Here is a 22,078-nt window from a genome sequence, read left to right on the forward strand (position 1 = left end):
GTCTGTTAGTTCCTCTAACCCTGTCTGTTAGTACCTCTAACCCTGTCTGTTAGTTCCCTGTCTGTTAGTACCTCTAACCCTGTCTGTTAGTACCTCTAAACCTGTCTGTTAGTTCCTCTAACCCTGTCTGTTAGTTCCCTGTCTGTTAGTTCCTCTAACCCTGTCTGTTAGTTCCCTGTCTGTTAGTACCTCTAACCCTGTCTGTTAGTACCTCTAACCCTGTCTGTTAGTTCCTCTAACCGTCTGTTAGTTCCCTTTCCGTTAGTACCTCTAACCCTGTCTGTTGGTTCCACTAACCCTGTCTGTTGGTTCCACTAACCCAGTCTGTTAGTTCCCTATCTGTTAGTACCTCTAACCCTGTTTGTTAGTTCCCTGTCTTTTGGTTCCTCTAACCCTGTCTGTTAGTTCCTCTAACCCTGTCTGTTAGTACCTCTAACCCTGTCTGTTAGTTCCCTGTCTGTTAGTTCCCCTAACCCTGTCTGTTAGTTCATCTAACCCTGTCTGTTAGTTCCCTGTCTGTTAGTTCCTCTAACCCTGTCTGTTGGTTCCTCTAATCCTGTCTGTCTGTTAGTTCCCTGTCTGTTAGTTCCTCTAACCCTGTCTGTTAGTTCCCTGTCTGTTAGTTCCTCTAACCCTGTCCCTGTCTGCTGGTTCCTCTAACAACTGATTGGACAGTGAGGAGGAGACAGCAAATTGGACAGTGTGGAAAGACAGCCGATTGGAGAGAGAGGAGTGTCTGACCTTTGACCCTCTCCCCACGATGCAGGCTGATCTCTCCGGGGCCCTGCGGTGTGTGAGAGCGGGTAGCGATGAACGTCCTCCCCGGCACGGCGCTGTACAGTCTACGTTTCCCATGCTGCACTGGGCTGGGGGGAGATGGGGGCGGGCTGGGGTCCCTCTGTAGCCTGCCACTCGGGCTATACAAACACACATGAAAACACAGACATACACACGCACGCACGTGCACGCACGCAAGCGCACACACAGACATACACACACATAAGCATGGACACACAGACATACACACACAAGCACGGACACACAGACATACACACACAAGCACGCAGGCAGGTGTGTATCTCTGTCTGTCTGCCTGTGTGTGTGTGTATACATACGTCTGTGTGTCTGTGTGTCTGTCTGCCTGTCTGCCTGTTTTCCTGTCTGCCGGTCTGTCTGTCTGTCTGTCTGTCTGTCTGTCTGTCTGTCTGTGTGTCTCTGTCGGTCGGTCTGTGTGTGTTTGTGTGTGTATCTGAGGCGCCGAGTCTGCCTGCGAAGGCTGTGTGTGTACCTGAGGCGACGTGTCTGTCTGCGAAGTCTGTGTGTGTATCTGAGGCGCCGTGTCTGTCTGCGACCGCTGCGTGTGTACCTGAGGCGCCGTGTCTGTCTGCGAATGCTGTCTGTGTACCTGAGTCGCCGTGTCTGTCTGCGAAGGCTGTCTGTGCACCTGAGGCGCCAAGTCTGTCTGCGAAGGCTGTCTGTGCACCTGAGGCACCGTGTCTGTCTGCGAAGGCTGTCTGTGTATCTGAGGTGCTGTGTCTGTCTGCGACAGCTGCGTGTGTACCTGAGGCGCCGTGTCTGTCTGCGACAGCTGCGTGTGTACCTGAGGCGCCGTGTCTGTCTGCGAAGGCTGTGTGTGTCTGCCTGCCGGTTGGAAGTGTTTGTGTTCTCCAGGCTGTGGAGGGAGGGGCCGGGGGAAGAAGAGGCGGGGCTTTCCAGAGCGTTGTCGCTGGCTGAGCGAATCAGATAACGGGGAGATGATGAGCCACACACACCAACATTATTGGCCCCACCCAGACGTCGGCGCTTTGAGGAATAGGAAGGGCTCTCTCTGAAAGGCACTGAGAAACAGAGAAGGGTTAGGGTTCCCCACATCCACATGGTTAAACACAGACATTAACACACAGAGAAGGGTTAGGGTTCCCCACATCCACATGGTTAAACACAGACATTAACACACAGAGAAGGGTTGGGGTTCCCCACATCCACATGGTTAAACACAGACATTAACACACAGAGAAGGGTTAGGGTTCCACATGGTTAAACACAGACATTAACACACAGAGAAGGGTTAGGGTTCCCCATGGTTAAACACAGACATTAACACACAGAGAAGGGTTGGGGTTCCCCACATCCACATGGTTAAACACAGACATTAACACACAGAGAAGGGTTAGGGTTCCACATGGTTAAACACAGACATTAACACACAGAGAAGGGTTAGGGTTCCCCATGGTTAAACACAGACATTAACACACAGAGAACGGTTTGGGTTCCCAACATCCACATGGTTAAACACAGACATTAACACACAGAGAAAGGTTAGGGTTCCACATGGTTAAACACAGACATTAACACACAGAGAAGGGTTAGGGTTCCACATGGTTAAACACAGACATTAACACACAGAGAAGGGTTAGGGTTCCCCACATCCACATGGTTAAACACAGACATTAACACACAGAGAAGGGTTGGGGTTCCCCACATCCACATGGTTAAACTCAGACATTAACACACAGAGAAGGGTTAGGGTTCCCCACATCCACATGGTTAAACACAGACATTAACACACAGAGAAGGGTTAGGGTTCCCCACATCCACATGGTTAATCACAGACATTAACACACAGAGAAGGGTTAGGGTTCCCCACATCCACATGGTTAAACACAGACATTAACACACAGAGAAGGGTTAGGGTTCCCAACATCCACATGGTTAATCAGAGACATTAACACACAGAGAAGGGTTAGGGTTCCACATGGTTAAACACAGACATTAACAAACAGAGAAGGGTTTGGGTTCCCAACATCCACATGGTTAAACACAGACATTAACACACAGAGAAGGGTTAGGGTTCCACATGGTTAAACACAGACATTAACACACAGAGAAGGGTTAGGGTTCCACATGGTTAAACACAGACATTAACACACAGAGAAGGGTTAGGGTTCCCCACATCCACATGGTTAAACACAGACATTAACACACAGAGAAGGGTTGGGGTTCCCCACATCCACATGGTTAAACACAGACATTAACACACAGATAAGGGTTAGGGTTCCACATGGTTAAACACAGACATTAACACACAGCGAAGGGTTAGGGTTCCCCACATCCACATGGTTAAACTCAGACATTAACACACAGAGAAGGGTTAGGGTTCCCCACATCCACATGGTTAAACACAGACATTAACACACAGAGAAGGGTTAGGGTTCCCCACATCCACATGGTTAAACACAGACATTAACACACAGAGAAGGGTTGGGGTTCCCCACATCCACATGGTTAAACTCAGACATTAACACACAGAGAAGGGTTAGGGTTCCCCACATCCACATGGTTAAACACAGACATTAACACACAGAGAAGGGTTAGGGTTCCCCACATCCACATGGTTAAACACAGACATTAACACACAGAGAAGGGTTAGGGTTCCCCATGGTTAAACACAGACATTAACACACAGGGTCCAGGATGGACTCACCTACGTCTGAGGCCTTATGGATCTTAATGATCTCTGCCAGGTCAAAATTCCCAGCAATGATGGCCACCTACACACACACACACACATATATCTTTCTATTTGGATCCACAGTGAACCATTGTCAGAAACAAGCATTAAAACTATACCAAATCACACTGCATTCTGTGTTGTAGTTCATTACCTGAAAAGCTGTTTGGTTGTTGTAGTTCTTAATGTCTTTATTTGTTCCTCTGAACAGCAGAACTCTGGCACAGCCGTCCTGAGAAAGGAAACATCACAATCAGTCACACATAACAGCCCTGCTTACCTGGTTGTATAGACCACACAGGTGTAGTGTTACCTGGTTGTATAGACCACACAGGTGTAGTGTTACCTGGTTGTATAGACCACACAGGTGTAGTATTACCTGGTTGTGTAGACCACACAGGTGTAGTATTACCTGGTTGTATAGACCACACAGGTGTAGTATTACCTGGTTGTGTAGACCACACAGGTGTAGTGTTACCTGGTTGTGTAGACCACACAGGTGTAGTGTTACCTGGTTGTGTAGACCACACAGGTGTAGTATTACCTGGTTGTATAGACCACACAGGTGTAGTATTACCTGGTTGTGTAGACCACACAGGTGTAGTGTTACCTGGTTGTATAGACCACACAGGTGTAGTGTTACCTGGTTGTATAGACCACACAGGTGTAGTGTTACCTGGTTGTATAGACCACACAGGTGTAGTATTACCTGGTTGTATAGACCACACAGGTGTAGTGTTACCTGGTTGTGTAGACCACACAGGTGTAGTGTTACCTGGTTGTATAGACCACACAGGTGTAGTATTACCTGGTTGTATAGACCACAGGTGTAGTGTTACCTGGTTGTATATACCACACAGGTGTAGTGTTACCTGGTTGTATAGACCACACAGGTGTAGTGTTACCTGGTTGTATAGACCACACAGGTGTAGTGTTACCTGGTTGTATAGACCACACAGGTGTAGTGTTACCTGGTTGTATAGACCACACAGGTGTAGTGTTACCTGGTTGTATAGACCACACAGGTGTAGTGTTACCTGGTTGTATAGACCACACAGGTGTAGTGTTACCTGGTTGTATAGACCACACAGGTGTAGTGTTACCTGGTTGTATAGACCACACAGGTGTAGTGTTACCTGGTTGTATAGACCACACAGGTGCAGGGCAGTGTTCCCTGAGGCATTCTGAGAGCTCATGTCGGCTCCGTAAAACAGCAGATGTTCCAGGTGCTGCACGTTCCCATGACGACATGCCTGGAGAGAAACCACATGCACGTTACCATGACGAAACGCCTGGAGAGAAACAACCTGTCACATAGATGATCTAATCTTCCCATGATTTTGTAGACAACAGGGTGGGAATGCCTTTTGATGAAATAGATTCTTCAGGAGTTTCCTTTACCTAATTCCCCAGAGTCAGATTAACTTGCGGATACCATTTGTATGTCTCTGCGTGAGGTTTGTAATATGTCCCTTTTTGGGTGATCCCAAATTCACATAGAAATAGAAGTTATAGATATGTGACTCATTGAAAGCAAATCTACGAAGCGGTAGATCTATTCTATGTGCACTTCTTCTATGCTTCCCATTCTTAAGTTTCATTTCTGCATCTTGTACTTTCGGGTTGTACACCAGCTTCAAACAAGTGAAAGTACAATATTTTTGGTTATTGAAGAGATATTTCTCAGAAGTTTAGAGATTAATTTAGTACAATGATTCTCTACACCAGTGGTCTCCAACCGTTCTCCAAGGCATTCCTAGTCGATCACCAAACATTTTTGTAAAAATCCCAACTGTAAAGCCTTGCATTCATATTGGTTTTATTTGTTTGGCACTGTTGGCTGTGGGTGCACTTGATTCTACATCCCTAGTGATGTTGGCTATGGGTGCACTTGATTCAGCAGCACTAGTGATGTTGGCTGTGGGTGCACTTGATTCAGCAGCACTAGTGATGTTGGCTATGGGTGCACTTGATTCAGCAGCCCAAGTGATGTTGGCTATGGGTGCACTTGATTCAGCAGCACTAGTGATGTTGGCTATGGGTGCACTTGATTCAGCAGCCCTAGTACTGTTGGCTGTGGGTGCACTTGATTCAGCAGCCCTTGTGCTGTTGGCTGTGGGTGCACTTGATTCAGCAGCCCTAGTGATGTTGACTGTGCGTGCACTTGATTCAGCATCCCTAGTGATGTTGGCTGTGGGTGCACTTGATTCAGCAGCCCTAGTGATGTTGATTGTGGGTGCACTTGATTCAGCAGCCCTAGTGATGTTGGCTGTGGGTGCACTTGATTCAGCAGCCCTAGTGATGTTGATTGTGGGTGCACTTGATTCAGCATCCCTAGTGATGTTGGCTGTGGGTGCACTTGATTCAGCAGCCCTAGTGATGTTGACTGTGGGTGCACTTGATTCAGCAGCCCTAGTGCCGTTAGCTGTGGGTGCACTTGATTCAGCAGTCCTAGTGCTGTTGGCGGTAGGTGCACTTGATTCAGCAGTGCACCTACAGTGCTGTTGGCTGTGGGTGCACTTGATTCAGCAGCCCTAGTGATGTTGACTGTGCGTGCACTTGATTCAGCATCCCTAGTGATGTTGGCTGTGGGTGCACTTGATTCAACAGCCCTAGTGATGTTGATTGTGGGTGCACTTGATTCAGCATCCCTAGTGATGTTGGCTGTGGGTGCACTTGATTCAGCAGCCCTAGTGATGTTCACGGTAGGTGCACTTGATTCAGCAGTGCACCTACAGTGCTGTTGGCTGTGGGTGCACTTGATTCAGCAGCCCTAGCGCCGGTAAGGCAAAGTGTTTCCATTTTTGACCATTTAATGAGTCAGAAGATAGAAATCAATTGGCCAATCAGATAGCTCAGAACACCTTGTCTGCACAGTTTCCTCAAGCCATTGACTGTAAAATGTAGCCTTGAACTCACAGCAAAGTTGATACTGTGAGATTTAAAAACTAAAACCATGACTAGAAAGACTCAACGAATACAGCACCGAGCTAATGTTTTCATGTTTAAGTTGTTATTCAGCCTGTCAACACTTTATTCAACACCTTTATAAGCCATAAAATGCACATTTTGCCAACTTCCACATCCTAAAATCTGCACTGCAGCTGTAATGAATGAGTATATCAAAGTGGTCTCTCCAATTTTGAGATATTACGATCTTGTCTCATTGCTTGCTCGGGAGAGTAGAAGGTCGAGTCATGCCTCCTCTGAAACATGAACCGCCAAGCCGCTCTCCTCTTAACCCGGGAGCCAGCTGCACCAATGTGTCACCATCCGAATGACGACCGAAGTCAGCCTGCAGGCGCCCGACCCGCCACAAGGAGTCGCTAGAGCACGATGATCCAAGTAAGGCCTTAGGTCTTAGACCTTAGGCCTTAGGCCTTAGACCTTAGACCTTAGACCTTAGACCTCAGACCTTAGACAGACCTCAGACCTCAGACCATAGACCTTAGGCCTTAGACCTTAGACCTTAGACCTTAGGCCTCAGACCTTAGACCTCAGACCTCAGACCTTAGACCTCAGACCTTAGACCTTAGACCTCAGGCCTTAGACCGCTGGCCCTGGCTTTTGTCTGTTATAAAGAAAGGAATATTAAACTTTCTCTGGTCATAGGAGTAACACCATTAATTAGCGCATGAGGCAGAAATAATGCAGTGCGACTTGAGTTTCGCCATCAGCTGGAAGACTGTGTCCCCTTTTCTCAGTGGAGGGAAGGATGGCAGAGGGACGCTGAGTCGGGTGAGAGGCAGCCTCACCGCTGCCCCCTCCCTCCCCTTAGACTGACAATCAGCTGGAAGACTGTGTCCCCTTTTCTCAGTGGAGGGAAGGATGGCAGAGGGACGCTGAGTCGGGTGAGAGGCAGCCTATAGCCTACTGAGCATAGCCAATATGCAGGAATAATGTACTGGGTCTATAGCCTACTGAGCATAGCCAATATGCAGGGATAATGTATTGGGTCTATAGCCTACTGAGCATAGACAATATGCAGGGATAATGTATTGGGCCTACTGAGCATAGCCAATATGCAGGGCTAATGTACTGGGCCTATAGCCTACTGAGCATAGCCAATATGCAGGAATAATGTACTGGGTCTATAGCCTACTGAGCATAGCCAATATGCAGGGATAATGTATTGGGTCTATAGCCTACTGAGCATAGACAATATGCAGGGATAATGTATTGGGCCTACTGAGCATAGCCAATATGCAGGGCTAATGTACTGGGCCTATAGCCTACTGAGCATAGCCAATATGCAGGGATAATGTACTGGGCCTTGAGTCTACAGAGCATAGCCAATATGCAGGGATAATATACTGGGTCTATAGCCTACTGAGCACAGCCAATATGCAGGGATAATGTACTGGGCCTATAGCCTACTGAGCATAGCCAATATGCAGGGATAATGTACTGGGTCTATAGCCTACTGAGTATAGCCAATATGCAGGGATAATGAACTGGGCCTACTGAGCATAGCCAATATGCAGGGATAATGTACTGGGTCTATAGCCTACTGAGCATAGCCAATATGCAGGGATAATGTACTGGGTCTATAGCCTACTGAGCACAGCCAATATGCAGGGATAATGTACTGGGCCTATAGCCTACTGAGCATAGCCAATATGCAGGGATAATGTACTGGGCCTACTGAGCATAGCCAATATGCAGGGATAATATACTGGGTCTATAGCCTACTGAGCACAGCCAATATGCAGGGATAATGTACTGGGTCTATAGCCTACTGAGTATAGCCAATATGCAGGGATAATGTACTGGCCCTACTGAGCATAGCCAATATGCAGGGATAATGTACTGGGTCTATAGCCGGCTGAGCAAAGCTGATATGCAGGGATAATGTACTGGGTCTATAGCCTACTGAGCATAGCCAATATGCAGGGATAATGTACTGGGTCTATAGCCTACTGAGCGTAGCCAATATGCAGGGATAATGTATTGGGTCTATAGCCTACTGAGCATAGACAATATGCAGGGATAATGTATTGGGCCTACTGAGCATAGCCAATATGCAGGGCTAATGTACTGGGCCTATAGCCAACTGAGCATAGCCAATATGCAGGGATAATGTACTGGGCCTTGAGTATACAGAGCATAGCCAATATGCAGGGATAATGTACTGGGTCTATAGCCTACTGAGCATAGCCAATATGCAGGGATAATGTACTGGGCCTATAGCCTACTGAGCATAGCCAACATGCAGGAATTATGTACTAGGCCTTTAGCCTACTGAGCATAGCCAATGTGCAGGGATAATGTACTGGGTCTATAGCCTACTGAGCATAGCCAATATGCAGGGATAATGTACTGGGTCTATAGCCTACTGAGCAGAGCCGTTATGCAGAGATAATTTACTGGGTCTATAGCCTACTGAGCATAGCCGATATGCAGGGATAATGTACTGGGTCTATAGTCTACTGAGCATAGCCAATATGCAGGGATAATGTACTGGGTCTATAGACTACTGAGCATAGCCAATATGCAGAGATAATGTACTGGGCCTATAGCCTACTGAGCATTGCCGATATGCAGTGATAATGTACTGGGTCTATAGCCTACTGAGCATAGCCAATATGCAAGGATAATGTACTGGGTCTATAGCCTACTGAGCATAGCCAATATGCAGGGATAATGTACTGGGTCTATAGCCTACTGAGCATAGCCAATATGCAGGGATAATGTACTGGGCCTACTGAGCATAGCCAATATGCAGGGATAATGTACTGGGTCTATAGCCTGCAGAGCAAAGCTGATACGCAGGGATAATGTACTGGGTCTATAGCCTACTGAGCATAGCCAATATGCAGGGATAATGTATTGTGTCTATAGGCTACTGAGCATAGCCAATATGTAGGGATAATGTACTGGGTCTATAGCCTACTGAGCATAGCCAATATGCAGGGATAATGTACTGGGTCTATAGCCTACTGAGCATAGCCAATATGCAGGGATAATGTACTGGGCCTACTGAGCATAGCCAATATGCAGGGATAATGTACTGGGTCTATAGCCTGCAGAGCAAAGCTGATACGCAGGGATAATGTACTGGGTCTATAGCCTACTGAGCATAGCCAATATGCAGGGATAATGTATTGTGTCTATAGGCTACTGAGCATAGCCAATATGTAGGGATAATGTACTGGGTCTATAGCCTACTGAGCATAGCCAATATGCAGGGGTAATGTACTGGGTCTATAGCCTACTGAGCATAGCCAATATGCAGGGATAATGTACTGGGTCTATAGCCTACTGAGCATAGCCGTTATGCAGAGATAATTTACTGGGTCTATAGCCTACTGAGCATAGCCGATATGCAGGGATAATGTACTGGGTCTATAGTCTACTGAGCATAGCCAATATGAAGGGATAATGTACTGGGTCTATAGACTACTGAGCATAGCCAATATGCAGGGATAATGTACTGGGCCTATAGCCTACTGAGCATAGCAAATATGCAGGGATAATGTACTGGGTCTATAGCCTACTGAGTGTAGCCAATATGCAGGGATAATGTATTGGGTCTATAGGCTCCTGAGCATAGCCAATATGCAGGGATAATGTACTGGGTCTATAGCCTACTGAGCATAGCCAATATGCTGGGATAATGTACTGGGTCTATAGCCTACTGAGCATAGCCAATATGCAGGGATAATGTACTGGGTCTATAGCCTACTGAGCACAGCCAATATGCAGGGATAATGTACTGGGCCTACTGAGCATAGCCAATATGCAGGGATAATGCACTGGGTCTATAGCCTGCAGAGCAAAGCTGATACGCAGGGATAATGTACTGGGTCTATAGCCTACTGAGCATAGCCAATATGCAGGGATAATGTACTGGGTCTATAGCCTACTGAGCGTAGCCAATATGCAGGGATAATGTATTGGGTCTATAGCCTACTGAGCATAGACAATATGCAGGGATAATGTATTGGGCCTACTGAGCATAGCCAATATGCAGGGCTAATGTACTGGGCCTATAGCCAACTGAGCATAGCCAATATGCAGGGATAATGTACTGGGCCTTGAGTATACAGAGCATAGCCAATATGCAGGGATAATGTACTGGGTCTATAGCCTACTGAGCATAGCCAATATGCAGGGATAATGTACTGGGCCTATAGCCTACTGAGCATAGCCAACATGCAGGAATTATGTACTAGGCCTTTAGCCTACTGAGCATAGCCAATGTGCAGGGATAATGTACTGGGTCTATAGCCTACTGAGCATAGCCAATATGCAGGGATAATGTACTGGGTCTATAGCCTACTGAGCAGAGCCGTTATGCAGAGATAATTTACTGGGTCTATAGCCTACTGAGCATAGCCGATATGCAGGGATAATGTACTGGGTCTATAGTCTACTGAGCATAGCCAATATGCAGGGATAATGTACTGGGTCTATAGACTACTGAGCATAGCCAATATGCAGAGATAATGTACTGGGCCTATAGCCTACTGAGCATTGCCGATATGCAGTGATAATGTACTGGGTCTATAGCCTACTGAGCATAGCCAATATGCAAGGATAATGTACTGGGTCTATAGCCTACTGAGCATAGCCAATATGCAGGGATAATGTACTGGGTCTATAGCCTACTGAGCATAGCCAATATGCAGGGATAATGTACTGGGCCTACTGAGCATAGCCAATATGCAGGGATAATGTACTGGGTCTATAGCCTGCAGAGCAAAGCTGATACGCAGGGATAATGTACTGGGTCTATAGCCTACTGAGCATAGCCAATATGCAGGGATAATGTATTGTGTCTATAGGCTACTGAGCATAGCCAATATGTAGGGATAATGTACTGGGTCTATAGCCTACTGAGCATAGCCAATATGCAGGGATAATGTACTGGGTCTATAGCCTACTGAGCATAGCCAATATGCAGGGATAATGTACTGGGCCTACTGAGCATAGCCAATATGCAGGGATAATGTACTGGGTCTATAGCCTGCAGAGCAAAGCTGATACGCAGGGATAATGTACTGGGTCTATAGCCTACTGAGCATAGCCAATATGCAGGGATAATGTATTGTGTCTATAGGCTACTGAGCATAGCCAATATGTAGGGATAATGTACTGGGTCTATAGCCTACTGAGCATAGCCAATATGCAGGGATAATGTACTGGGTCTATAGCCTACTGAGCATAGCCAATATGCAGGGATAATGTACTGGGTCTATAGCCTACTGAGCATAGCCGTTATGCAGAGATAATTTACTGGGTCTATAGCCTACTGAGCATAGCCGATATGCAGGGATAATGTACTGGGTCTATAGTCTACTGAGCATAGCCAATATGAAGGGATAATGTACTGGGTCTATAGACTACTGAGCATAGCCAATATGCAGGGATAATGTACTGGGCCTATAGCCTACTGAGCATAGCAAATATGCAGGGATAATGTACTGGGTCTATAGCCTACTGAGTGTAGCCAATATGCAGGGATAATGTATTGGGTCTATAGGCTCCTGAGCATAGCCAATATGCAGGGATAATGTACTGGGTCTATAGCCTACTGAGCAGAGCCGTTATGCAGAGATAATTTACTGGGTCTATAGCCTACTGAGCATAGCCGATATGCAGGGATAATGTACTGGGTCTATAGTCTACTGAGCATAGCCAATATGCAGGGATAATGTACTGGGTCTATAGACTACTGAGCATAGCCAATATGCAGAGATAATGTACTGGGCCTATAGCCTACTGAGCATTGCCGATATGCAGTGATAATGTACTGGGTCTATAGCCTACTGAGCATAGCCAATATGCAAGGATAATGTACTGGGTCTATAGCCTACTGAGCATAGCCAATATGCAGGGATAATGTACTGGGTCTATAGCCTACTGAGCATAGCCAATATGCAGGGATAATGTACTGGGCCTACTGAGCATAGCCAATATGCAGGGATAATGTACTGGGTCTATAGCCTGCAGAGCAAAGCTGATACGCAGGGATAATGTACTGGGTCTATAGCCTACTGAGCATAGCCAATATGCAGGGATAATGTATTGTGTCTATAGGCTACTGAGCATAGCCAATATGTAGGGATAATGTACTGGGTCTATAGCCTACTGAGCATAGCCAATATGCAGGGATAATGTACTGGGTCTATAGCCTACTGAGCATAGCCAATATGCAGGGATAATGTACTGGGCCTACTGAGCATAGCCAATATGCAGGGATAATGTACTGGGTCTATAGCCTGCAGAGCAAAGCTGATACGCAGGGATAATGTACTGGGTCTATAGCCTACTGAGCATAGCCAATATGCAGGGATAATGTATTGTGTCTATAGGCTACTGAGCATAGCCAATATGTAGGGATAATGTACTGGGTCTATAGCCTACTGAGCATAGCCAATATGCAGGGATAATGTACTGGGTCTATAGCCTACTGAGCATAGCCAATATGCAGGGATAATGTACTGGGTCTATAGCCTACTGAGCATAGCCGTTATGCAGAGATAATTTACTGGGTCTATAGCCTACTGAGCATAGCCGATATGCAGGGATAATGTACTGGGTCTATAGTCTACTGAGCATAGCCAATATGAAGGGATAATGTACTGGGTCTATAGACTACTGAGCATAGCCAATATGCAGGGATAATGTACTGGGCCTATAGCCTACTGAGCATAGCAAATATGCAGGGATAATGTACTGGGTCTATAGCCTACTGAGTGTAGCCAATATGCAGGGATAATGTATTGGGTCTATAGGCTCCTGAGCATAGCCAATATGCAGGGATAATGTACTGGGTCTATAGCCTACTGAGCATAGCCAATATGCTGGGATAATGTACTGGGTCTATAGCCTACTGAGCATAGCCAATATGCAGGGATAATGTACTGGGTCTATAGCCTACTGAGCACAGCCAATATGCAGGGATAATGTACTGGGCCTACTGAGCATAGCCAATATGCAGGGATAATGCACTGGGTCTATAGCCTGCAGAGCAAAGCTGATACGCAGGGATAATGTACTGGGTCTATAGCCTACTGAGCATAGCCAATATGCAGGGATAATGTACTGGGTCTATAGCCTACTGAGCACAGCCAATATGCAGGGATAATGTACTGGGCCTATAGCCTACTGAGCATAGCCAATATGCAGGGATAATGTACTGGGTCTATAGCCTACTGAGTATAGCCAATATGCAGGGATAATGTACTGGGCCTACTGAGCATAGCCAATATGCAGGGATAATGTACTGGGTCTATAGCCTGCAGAGCAAAGCTTATACGCAGGGATAATGTACTGGGTCTATAGCCTACTGAGCATAGCCAATATGCAGGGATAATGTATTGTGTCTATAGGCTACTGAGCATAGCCAATATGTAGGGATAATGTACTGGGTCTATAGCCTACTGAGCATAGCCAATATGCAGGGATAATGTACTGGGTCTATAGCCTACTGAGCATAGCCAATATGCAGGGATAATGTACTGGGTCTATAGACTACTGAGCATAGCCAATATGCAAGGATAATGTACTGGGTCTATAGCCTACTGAGCATAGCCAATATGCAGGGATAATGTACTGGGTCTATAGCCTGCAGAGCAAAGCTGATACGCAGGGATAATGTACTGGGTCTATAGCCTACTGAGCATAGCCAATATGCAGGGATAATGTATTGTGTCTATAGGCTACTGAGCATAGCCAATATGTAGGGATAATGTACTGGGTCTATAGCCTACTGAGCATAGCCAATATGCAGGGATAATATACTGGGTCTATAGCCTGCAGAGCAAAGCTGATACGCAGGGATAATGTACTGGGTCTATAGCCTACTGAGCATAGCCAATATGCAGGGATAATGTACTGGGTCTATAGCCTACTGAGCACAGCCAATATGCAGGGGTAATGTACTGGGCCTATAGCCTACTGAGCATAGCCAATATGCAGGGATAATGTACTGGGTCTATAGCCTACTGAGTATAGCCAATATGCAGGGATAATGTACTGGGCCTACTGAGCATAGCCAATATGCAGGGATAATGTACTGGGTCTATAGCCTGCAGAGCAAAGCTGATACGCAGGGATAATGTACTGGGTCTATAGCCTACTGAGCATAGCCAATATGCAGGGATAATGTATTGTGTCTATAGGCTACTGAGCATAGCCAATATGTAGGGATAATGTACTGGGTCTATAGCCTACTGAGCATAGCCAATATGCAGGGATAATGTACTGGGTCTATAGCCTACTGAGCATAGCCAATATGCAGGGATAATGTACTGGGTCTATAGACTACTGAGCATAGCCAATATGCAAGGATAATGTACTGGGTCTATAGCCTACTGAGCATAGCCAATATGCAGGGATAATGTACTGGGTCTATAGCCTGCAGAGCAAAGCTGATACGCAGGGATAATGTACTGGGTCTATAGCCTACTGAGCATAGCCAATATGCAGGGATAATGTATTGTGTCTATAGGCTACTGAGCATAGCCAATATGTAGGGATAATGTACTGGGTCTATAGCCTACTGAGCATAGCCAATATGCAGGGATAATGTACTGGGTCTATAGCCTACTGAGCATAGCCAATATGCAGGGATAATGTACTGGGTCTATAGCCTACTGAGTATAGCCAATATGCAGGGATAATGTACTGGGCCTACTGAGCATAGCCAATATGCAGGGAAAATGTACTGGGTCTATAGCCTGCAGAGCAAAGCTGATACGCAGGGATAATGTACTGGGTCTATAGCCTACTGAGCATAGCCAATATGCAGGGATAATGTATTGTGTCTATAGGCTACTGATCATAGCCAATATGTAGGGATAATGTACTGGGTCTATAGCCTACTGAGCATAGCCAATATGCAGGGATAATGTACTGGGTCTATAGCCTACTGAGCATAGCCAATATGCAGGGATAATGTACTGTGTCTATAGCCTACTGAGTATAGCCAATATGCAGGGATAATGTACTGGGCCTAATGAGCATAGACAATATGCAGGGATAATGTACTGGGTCTATAGCCTACTGAGCATAGCCAATATGCAGGGATAATGTACTGGGTCTATAGCCTACTGAGCACAGCCAATATGCAGGGATAATGTACTGGGCCTATATTCTACTGAGCATAGCCAATATGCAGGGATAATGTACTGGGTCTATAGCCTGCAGAGCAAAGCTGATACGCAGGGATAATGTACTGGGCCTACTGAGCATAGCCAATATGCAGGGATAATGTACTGGGTCTATAGCCTGCAGAGCAAAGCTGATACGCAGGGATAATGTACTGGGTCTATAGCCTACTGAGCATAGCCAATATGCAGGGATAATGTATTGTGTCTATAGGCTACTGAGCATAGCCAATATGTAGGGATAATGTACTGGGTCTATAGCCTACTGAGCATAGCCAATATGCAGGGATAATGTATTGTGTCTATAGGCTACTGAGCACAGCCAATATGCAGGGATAATGTACTGGGCCTATATCCTACTGAGCATAGCCAATATGTAGGGATAATGTACTGGGCCTATAGCCTACTGAGCATAGCCAATATGCAGGGATAATGTACTGGGCCTATAGTCTACTGCACAGACCTCATTGCTCCAGAACTGTTTTTAATTGGTTAATGTTGCATAGGCTTACGCTTTTTAATCAGTAGATGGCGGCTTGCATTTTGACTCCGAGCTGGAACTTTATTCAGAAAAGGTTGGTGACCGCTGACGTAGATCCATGTGGTAAACAGTAGGTTAATTTCTGCAATTACCAGGAGCGTTGAAGCATGAGGCTTAACTTCTCCACTGTTTTGTCCCATAGCTACCACGTTGTGGCAGTGTGAAGGGCACCGTGTAGATACCACGTTGTGGCAGTGTGAAGGGCACCGTGTAGATACCACGTTGTGGCAGTGTGAAGGGCACCGTGTAGATACCACGTTGTGGCAGTGTGAAGGGCACCGTGTAGATACCACGCTGTGGCAGTGTGAAGGGCACCGTGTAGATACACATATAGATACCACGTTGTGGCAGTGTGAAGAATCACATATAGATACCACGTTGTGGCAGTGTGAAGGGCACCGTGCAGATACCACGTTGTGGCAGTGTGAAGGGCACCGTGTAGATACACATATAGATACCACGTTGTGGCAGTGTGAAGAATCACATATAGATACCACATTGTGGCAGTGTGAAGAATAACATATAGATACCACGTTGTGGCAGTGTGAAGAATCACATATAGATACCACGTTGTGGCAGTGTGAAGAATCACATATAGATACCATGTTGTGGCAGTGTGAAGAATCACATTTAGATACCACGTTGTGGCAGTGTGAAGAATCACATATAGATACCACGTTGTGGCAGTGTGAAGAATCACATATAGATACCACGTTGTGGCAGTGTGAAGAATCACATATAGATACCACGTTGTGGCAGTGTGAAGAATCACATATAGATACCACGTTGTGGCAGTGTGAAGGGCACCGTGCAGATACACATATAGATACCACGTTGTGGCAGTGTGAAGGGCACAGTGTAGATACACACATAGATACCACGTTGTGGCAGTGTGAAGAATCACATATAGATACCAAGTTGTGGCAGTGTGAAGAATCACATATAGATACCACGTTGTGGGAGTGTGAAGATTCACATATAGATACCACGTTGTGGCAGTGTGAAGGGCACCGTGCAGAATCACATATAGATACCACGTTGTAGCAGTGTGAAGAATCACATATAGATACCACGTTGTGGCAGTGTGAAGAATCACATATAGATACCACGTTGTGGCAGTGTGAAGAATCACATATAGATACCACGTTGTGGCAGTGTGAAGAATCACATATAGATACCACGTTGTGGCAGTGTGAAGAATCACATATAGATACCACGTTGTGGCAGTGTGAAGAATCACATATAGATACCACATTGTGGCAGTGTGAAGAATAACATATAGATACCACGTTGTGGCAGTGTGAAGAATCACATATAGATACCACGTTGTGGCAGTGTGAAGAATCACATATAGATACCATGTTGTGGCAGTGTGAAGAATCACATTTAGATACCACGTTGTGGCAGTGTGAAGAATCACATATAGATACCACGTTGTGGCAGTGTGAAGAATCACATATAGATACCACGTTGTGGCAGTGTGAAGAATCACATATAGATACCACGTTGTGGCAGTGTGAAGAATCACATATAGATACCACGTTGTGGCAGTGTGAAGGGCACCGTGCAGATACACATATAGATACCACGTTGTGGCAGTGTGAAGGGCACAGTGTAGATACACACATAGATACCACGTTGTGGCAGTGTGAAGAATCACATATAGATACCAAGTTGTGGCAGTGTGAAGAATCACATATAGATACCACGTTGTGGGAGTGTGAAGATTCACATATAGATACCACGTTGTGGCAGTGTGAAGGGCACCGTGCAGAATCACATATAGATACCACGTTGTAGCAGTGTGAAGAATCACATATAGATACCACGTTGTGGCAGTGTGAAGAATCACATATAGATACCACGTTGTGGCAGTGTGAAGAATCACATATAGATACCACGTTGTGGCAGTGTGAAGAATCACATATAGATACCACGTTGTGGCAGTGTGAAGAATCACATATAGATACCACGTTGTGGCAGTGTGAAGAATCACATATAGATACCACATTGTGGCAGTGTGAAGAATAACATATAGATACCACGTTGTGGCAGTGTGAAGAATCACATATAGATACCACGTTGTGGCAGTGTGAAGAATCACATATAGATACCATGTTGTGGCAGTGTGAAGAATCACATTTAGATACCACGTTGTGGCAGTGTGAAGAATCACATATAGATACCACGTTGTGGCAGTGTGAAGAATCACATATAGATACCACGTTGTGGCAGTGTGAAGAATCACATATAGATACCACGTTGTGGCAGTGTGAAGAATCACATATAGATACCACGTTGTGGCAGTGTGAAGGGCACCGTGCAGATACACATATAGATACCACGTTGTGGCAGTGTGAAGGGCACAGTGTAGATACACACATAGATACCACGTTGTGGCAGTGTGAAGAATCACATATAGATACCAAGTTGTGGCAGTGTGAAGAATCACATATAGATACCACGTTGTGGGAGTGTGAAGATTCACATATAGATACCACGTTGTGGCAGTGTGAAGGGCACCGTGCAGAATCACATATAGATACCACGTTGTAGCAGTGTGAAGAATCACATATAGATACCACGTTGTGGCAGTGTGAAGAATCACATATAGATACCACGTTGTGGCAGTGTGAAGAATCACATATAGATACCACGTTGTGGCAGTGTGAAGAATCACATATAGATACCACGTTGTGGCAGTGTGAAGAATCACATATAGATACCACGTTGTGGCAGTGTGAAGAATCACATATAGATACCACGTTGTGGCAGTGTGAAGAATCACATATAGATACCACGTTGTGGCAGTGTGAAGAATCATATATAGATACCACGTTGTGGCAGTGTGAAGAATCACATATAGATACCACGTTGTGGCAGTGTGAAGAATCACATATAGATACCACGTTGTGGCAGTGTGAAGAACCACATATAGATACCACGTTGTGGCAGTGTGAAGGGCACCGTGCAGAATCACATATAGATACCACCTTGTAGCAGTGTGAAGAATCACATATAGATACCACGTTGTGGCAGTGTGAAGAATCACATTTAGATACCACGTTGTGGCAGTGTGAAGAATCACATATAGATACCACGTTGTGGCAGTGTGAAGAATCACATATAGATACCACGTTGTGGCAGTGTGAAGAATCATATATAGATACCACGTTGTGGCAGTGTGAAGAATCACATATAGATACCACGTTGTGGCAGTGTGAAGGGCACCGTGCAGATACACATATAGATACCACGTTGTGGCAGTGTGAAGGGCACAGTGTAGATACACACATAGATACCACGTTGTGGCAGTGTGAAGAATCACATATAGATACCAAGTTGTGGCAGTGTGAAGAATCACATATAGATACCACGTTGTGGGAGTGTGAAGATTCACATATAGATACCACGTTGTGGCAGTGTGAAGGGCACCGTGCAGAATCACATATAGATACCACGTTGTAGCAGTGTGAAGAATCACATATAGATACCACGTTGTGGCAGTGTGAAGAATCACATATAGATACCACGTTGTGGCAGTGTGAAGAATCACATATAGATACCACGTTGTGGCAGTGTGAAGAATCACATATAGATACCACGTTGTGGCAGTGTGAAGAATCACATATAGATACCACGTTGTGGCAGTGTGAAGAATCACATATAGATACCACATTGTGGCAGTGTGAAGAATAACATATAGATACCACGTTGTGGCAGTGTGAAGAATCACATATAGATACCACGTTGTGGCAGTGTGAAGAATCACATATAGATACCATGTTGTGGCAGTGTGAAGAATCACATTTAGATACCACGTTGTGGCAGTGTGAAGAATCACATATAGATACCACGTTGTGGCAGTGTGAAGAATCACATATAGATACCACGTTGTGGCAGTGTGAAGAATCACATATAGATACCACGTTGTGGCAGTGTGAAGAATCACATATAGATACCACGTTGTGGCAGTGTGAAGGGCACCGTGCAGATACACATATAGATACCACGTTGTGGCAGTGTGAAGGGCACAGTGTAGATACACACATAGATACCACGTTGTGGCAGTGTGAAGAATCACATATAGATACCAAGTTGTGGCAGTGTGAAGAATCACATATAGATACCACGTTGTGGGAGTGTGAAGAATCACATATAGATACCACGTTGTGGCAGTGTGAAGGGCACCGTGCAGAATCACATATAGATACCACGTTGTAGCAGTGTGAAGAATCACATATAGATACCACGTTGTGGCAGTGTGAAGAATCACATATAGATACCACGTTGTGGCAGTGTGAAGAATCACATATAGATACCACGTTGTGGCAGTGTGAAGAATCACATATAGATACCACGTTGTGGCAGTGTGAAGAATCACATATAGATACCACGTTGTGGCAGTGTGAAGAATCATATATAGATACCACGTTGTGGCAGTGTGAAGAATCACATATAGATACCACGTTGTGGCTGTGTGAAGAATCATATATAGATACCACGTTGTGGCAGTGTGAAGAATCACATATAGATACCACGTTGTGGCAGTGTGAAGAATCACATATAGATACCACGTTGTGGCAGTGTGACGAATCACATATAGATACCACGTTGTGGCAGTGTGAAGGGCACCGTGCAGATACACATATAGATACCACATTGTGGCAGTGTGGAGGGCACCGTGCAGAATCACATATAGATACCACCTTGTAGCAGTGTGAAGAATCACATATAGATACCACGTTGTGACAGTTTGAAGAATCACATATAGATACCACATTGTGGCAGTGTGAAGAATCACATATAGATACCACGTTGTGGCAGTGTGACGAATCACATATAGATACCACGTTGTGGCAGTATGAAGGGCACCGTGCAGATACACATATAGATACCACGTTGTGGCAGTGTGAAGGGCACCGTGCAGAATCACATATAGATACCACGTTGTAGCAGTGTGAAGAATCACATATAGATACCACGTTGTGGCAGTGTGAAGAATCACATATAGATACCACGTTGTGGCAGTGTGACAAATCACATATAGATACCACGTTGTGGCAGTGTGAAGAATCACATATAGATACCACGTTGTGGCAGTCTGAAGGGCACCGTGTAGATACACATATAGATACCACGTTGTGGCAGTGTGAAGAATCACATATAGATACCACGTTGTGGCAGTGTGAAGAATCACGTATAGATACCACGTTGTGGCAGTGTGAAGAATCACATATAGATACCACGTTGTGGCAGTGTGAAGAATCACATATAGATACCACGTTGTGGCAGTGTGAACAATCATATATAGATACCACGTTGTGGCAGTGTGAAGAATCACATATAGATACCACGTTGTGGCAGTGTGAAGAATCACATATAGATACCACGTTGTGGCAGTGTGAAGAATCACATATAGATACCACGTTGTGGCAGTGTGAAGGGCACCGTGCAGAATCACATATAGATACCACGTTGTAGCAGTGTGAAGAATCACATATAGATACCACGTTGTGACAGTTTGAAGAATCACATATAGATACCACATTGTGGCAGTGTGAAGAATCACATATAGATACCACGTTGTGGCAGTGTGACGAATCACATATAGATACCACGTTGTGGCAGTGTGAAGGGCACCGTGCAGATACACATATAGATACCACATTGTGGCAGTGTGGAGGGCACCGTGCAGAATCACATATAGATACCACGTTGTGGCAGTGTGAAGAATCACATATAGATACCACGTTGTGGCAGTGTGACGAATCACATATAGATACCACGTTGTGGCAGTGTGAAGAATCACATATAGATACCACGTTGTGGCAGTGTGACAAATCACATATAGATACCACGTTGTGGCAGTGTGAAGAATCACATATAGATACCACGTTGTGGCAGTGT

General features: G+C 45.4%; 1 protein-coding gene across 1 annotated transcript in view; it reads right to left on the minus strand.

The window, feature by feature from the left end:
- The window catches only part of LOC139394435 (SH3 and multiple ankyrin repeat domains protein 3-like), a 92,489-nt gene that overhangs the window by 26,505 nt on the left and 43,906 nt on the right, over positions 1 to 22,078 (minus strand). The window contains exons 8-12 of the mRNA XM_071142501.1: positions 4,648 to 4,764; positions 3,666 to 3,743; positions 3,485 to 3,551; positions 1,601 to 1,838; positions 742 to 917 (exon numbers count right to left, since the gene is read on the minus strand). Coding sequence (XP_070998602.1) covers positions 742 to 917; positions 1,601 to 1,838; positions 3,485 to 3,551; positions 3,666 to 3,743; positions 4,648 to 4,764 — 676 coding nt within the window. The remainder of the gene's footprint in view (positions 1 to 741; positions 918 to 1,600; positions 1,839 to 3,484; positions 3,552 to 3,665; positions 3,744 to 4,647; positions 4,765 to 22,078) is intronic.

The sequence above is a fragment of the Oncorhynchus clarkii genome, unplaced genomic scaffold (genome assembly GCF_045791955.1).
Source record: "Oncorhynchus clarkii lewisi isolate Uvic-CL-2024 unplaced genomic scaffold, UVic_Ocla_1.0 unplaced_contig_13658_pilon_pilon, whole genome shotgun sequence".
NCBI classification, from domain to species: Eukaryota; Metazoa; Chordata; class Actinopteri; order Salmoniformes; family Salmonidae; genus Oncorhynchus; species Oncorhynchus clarkii.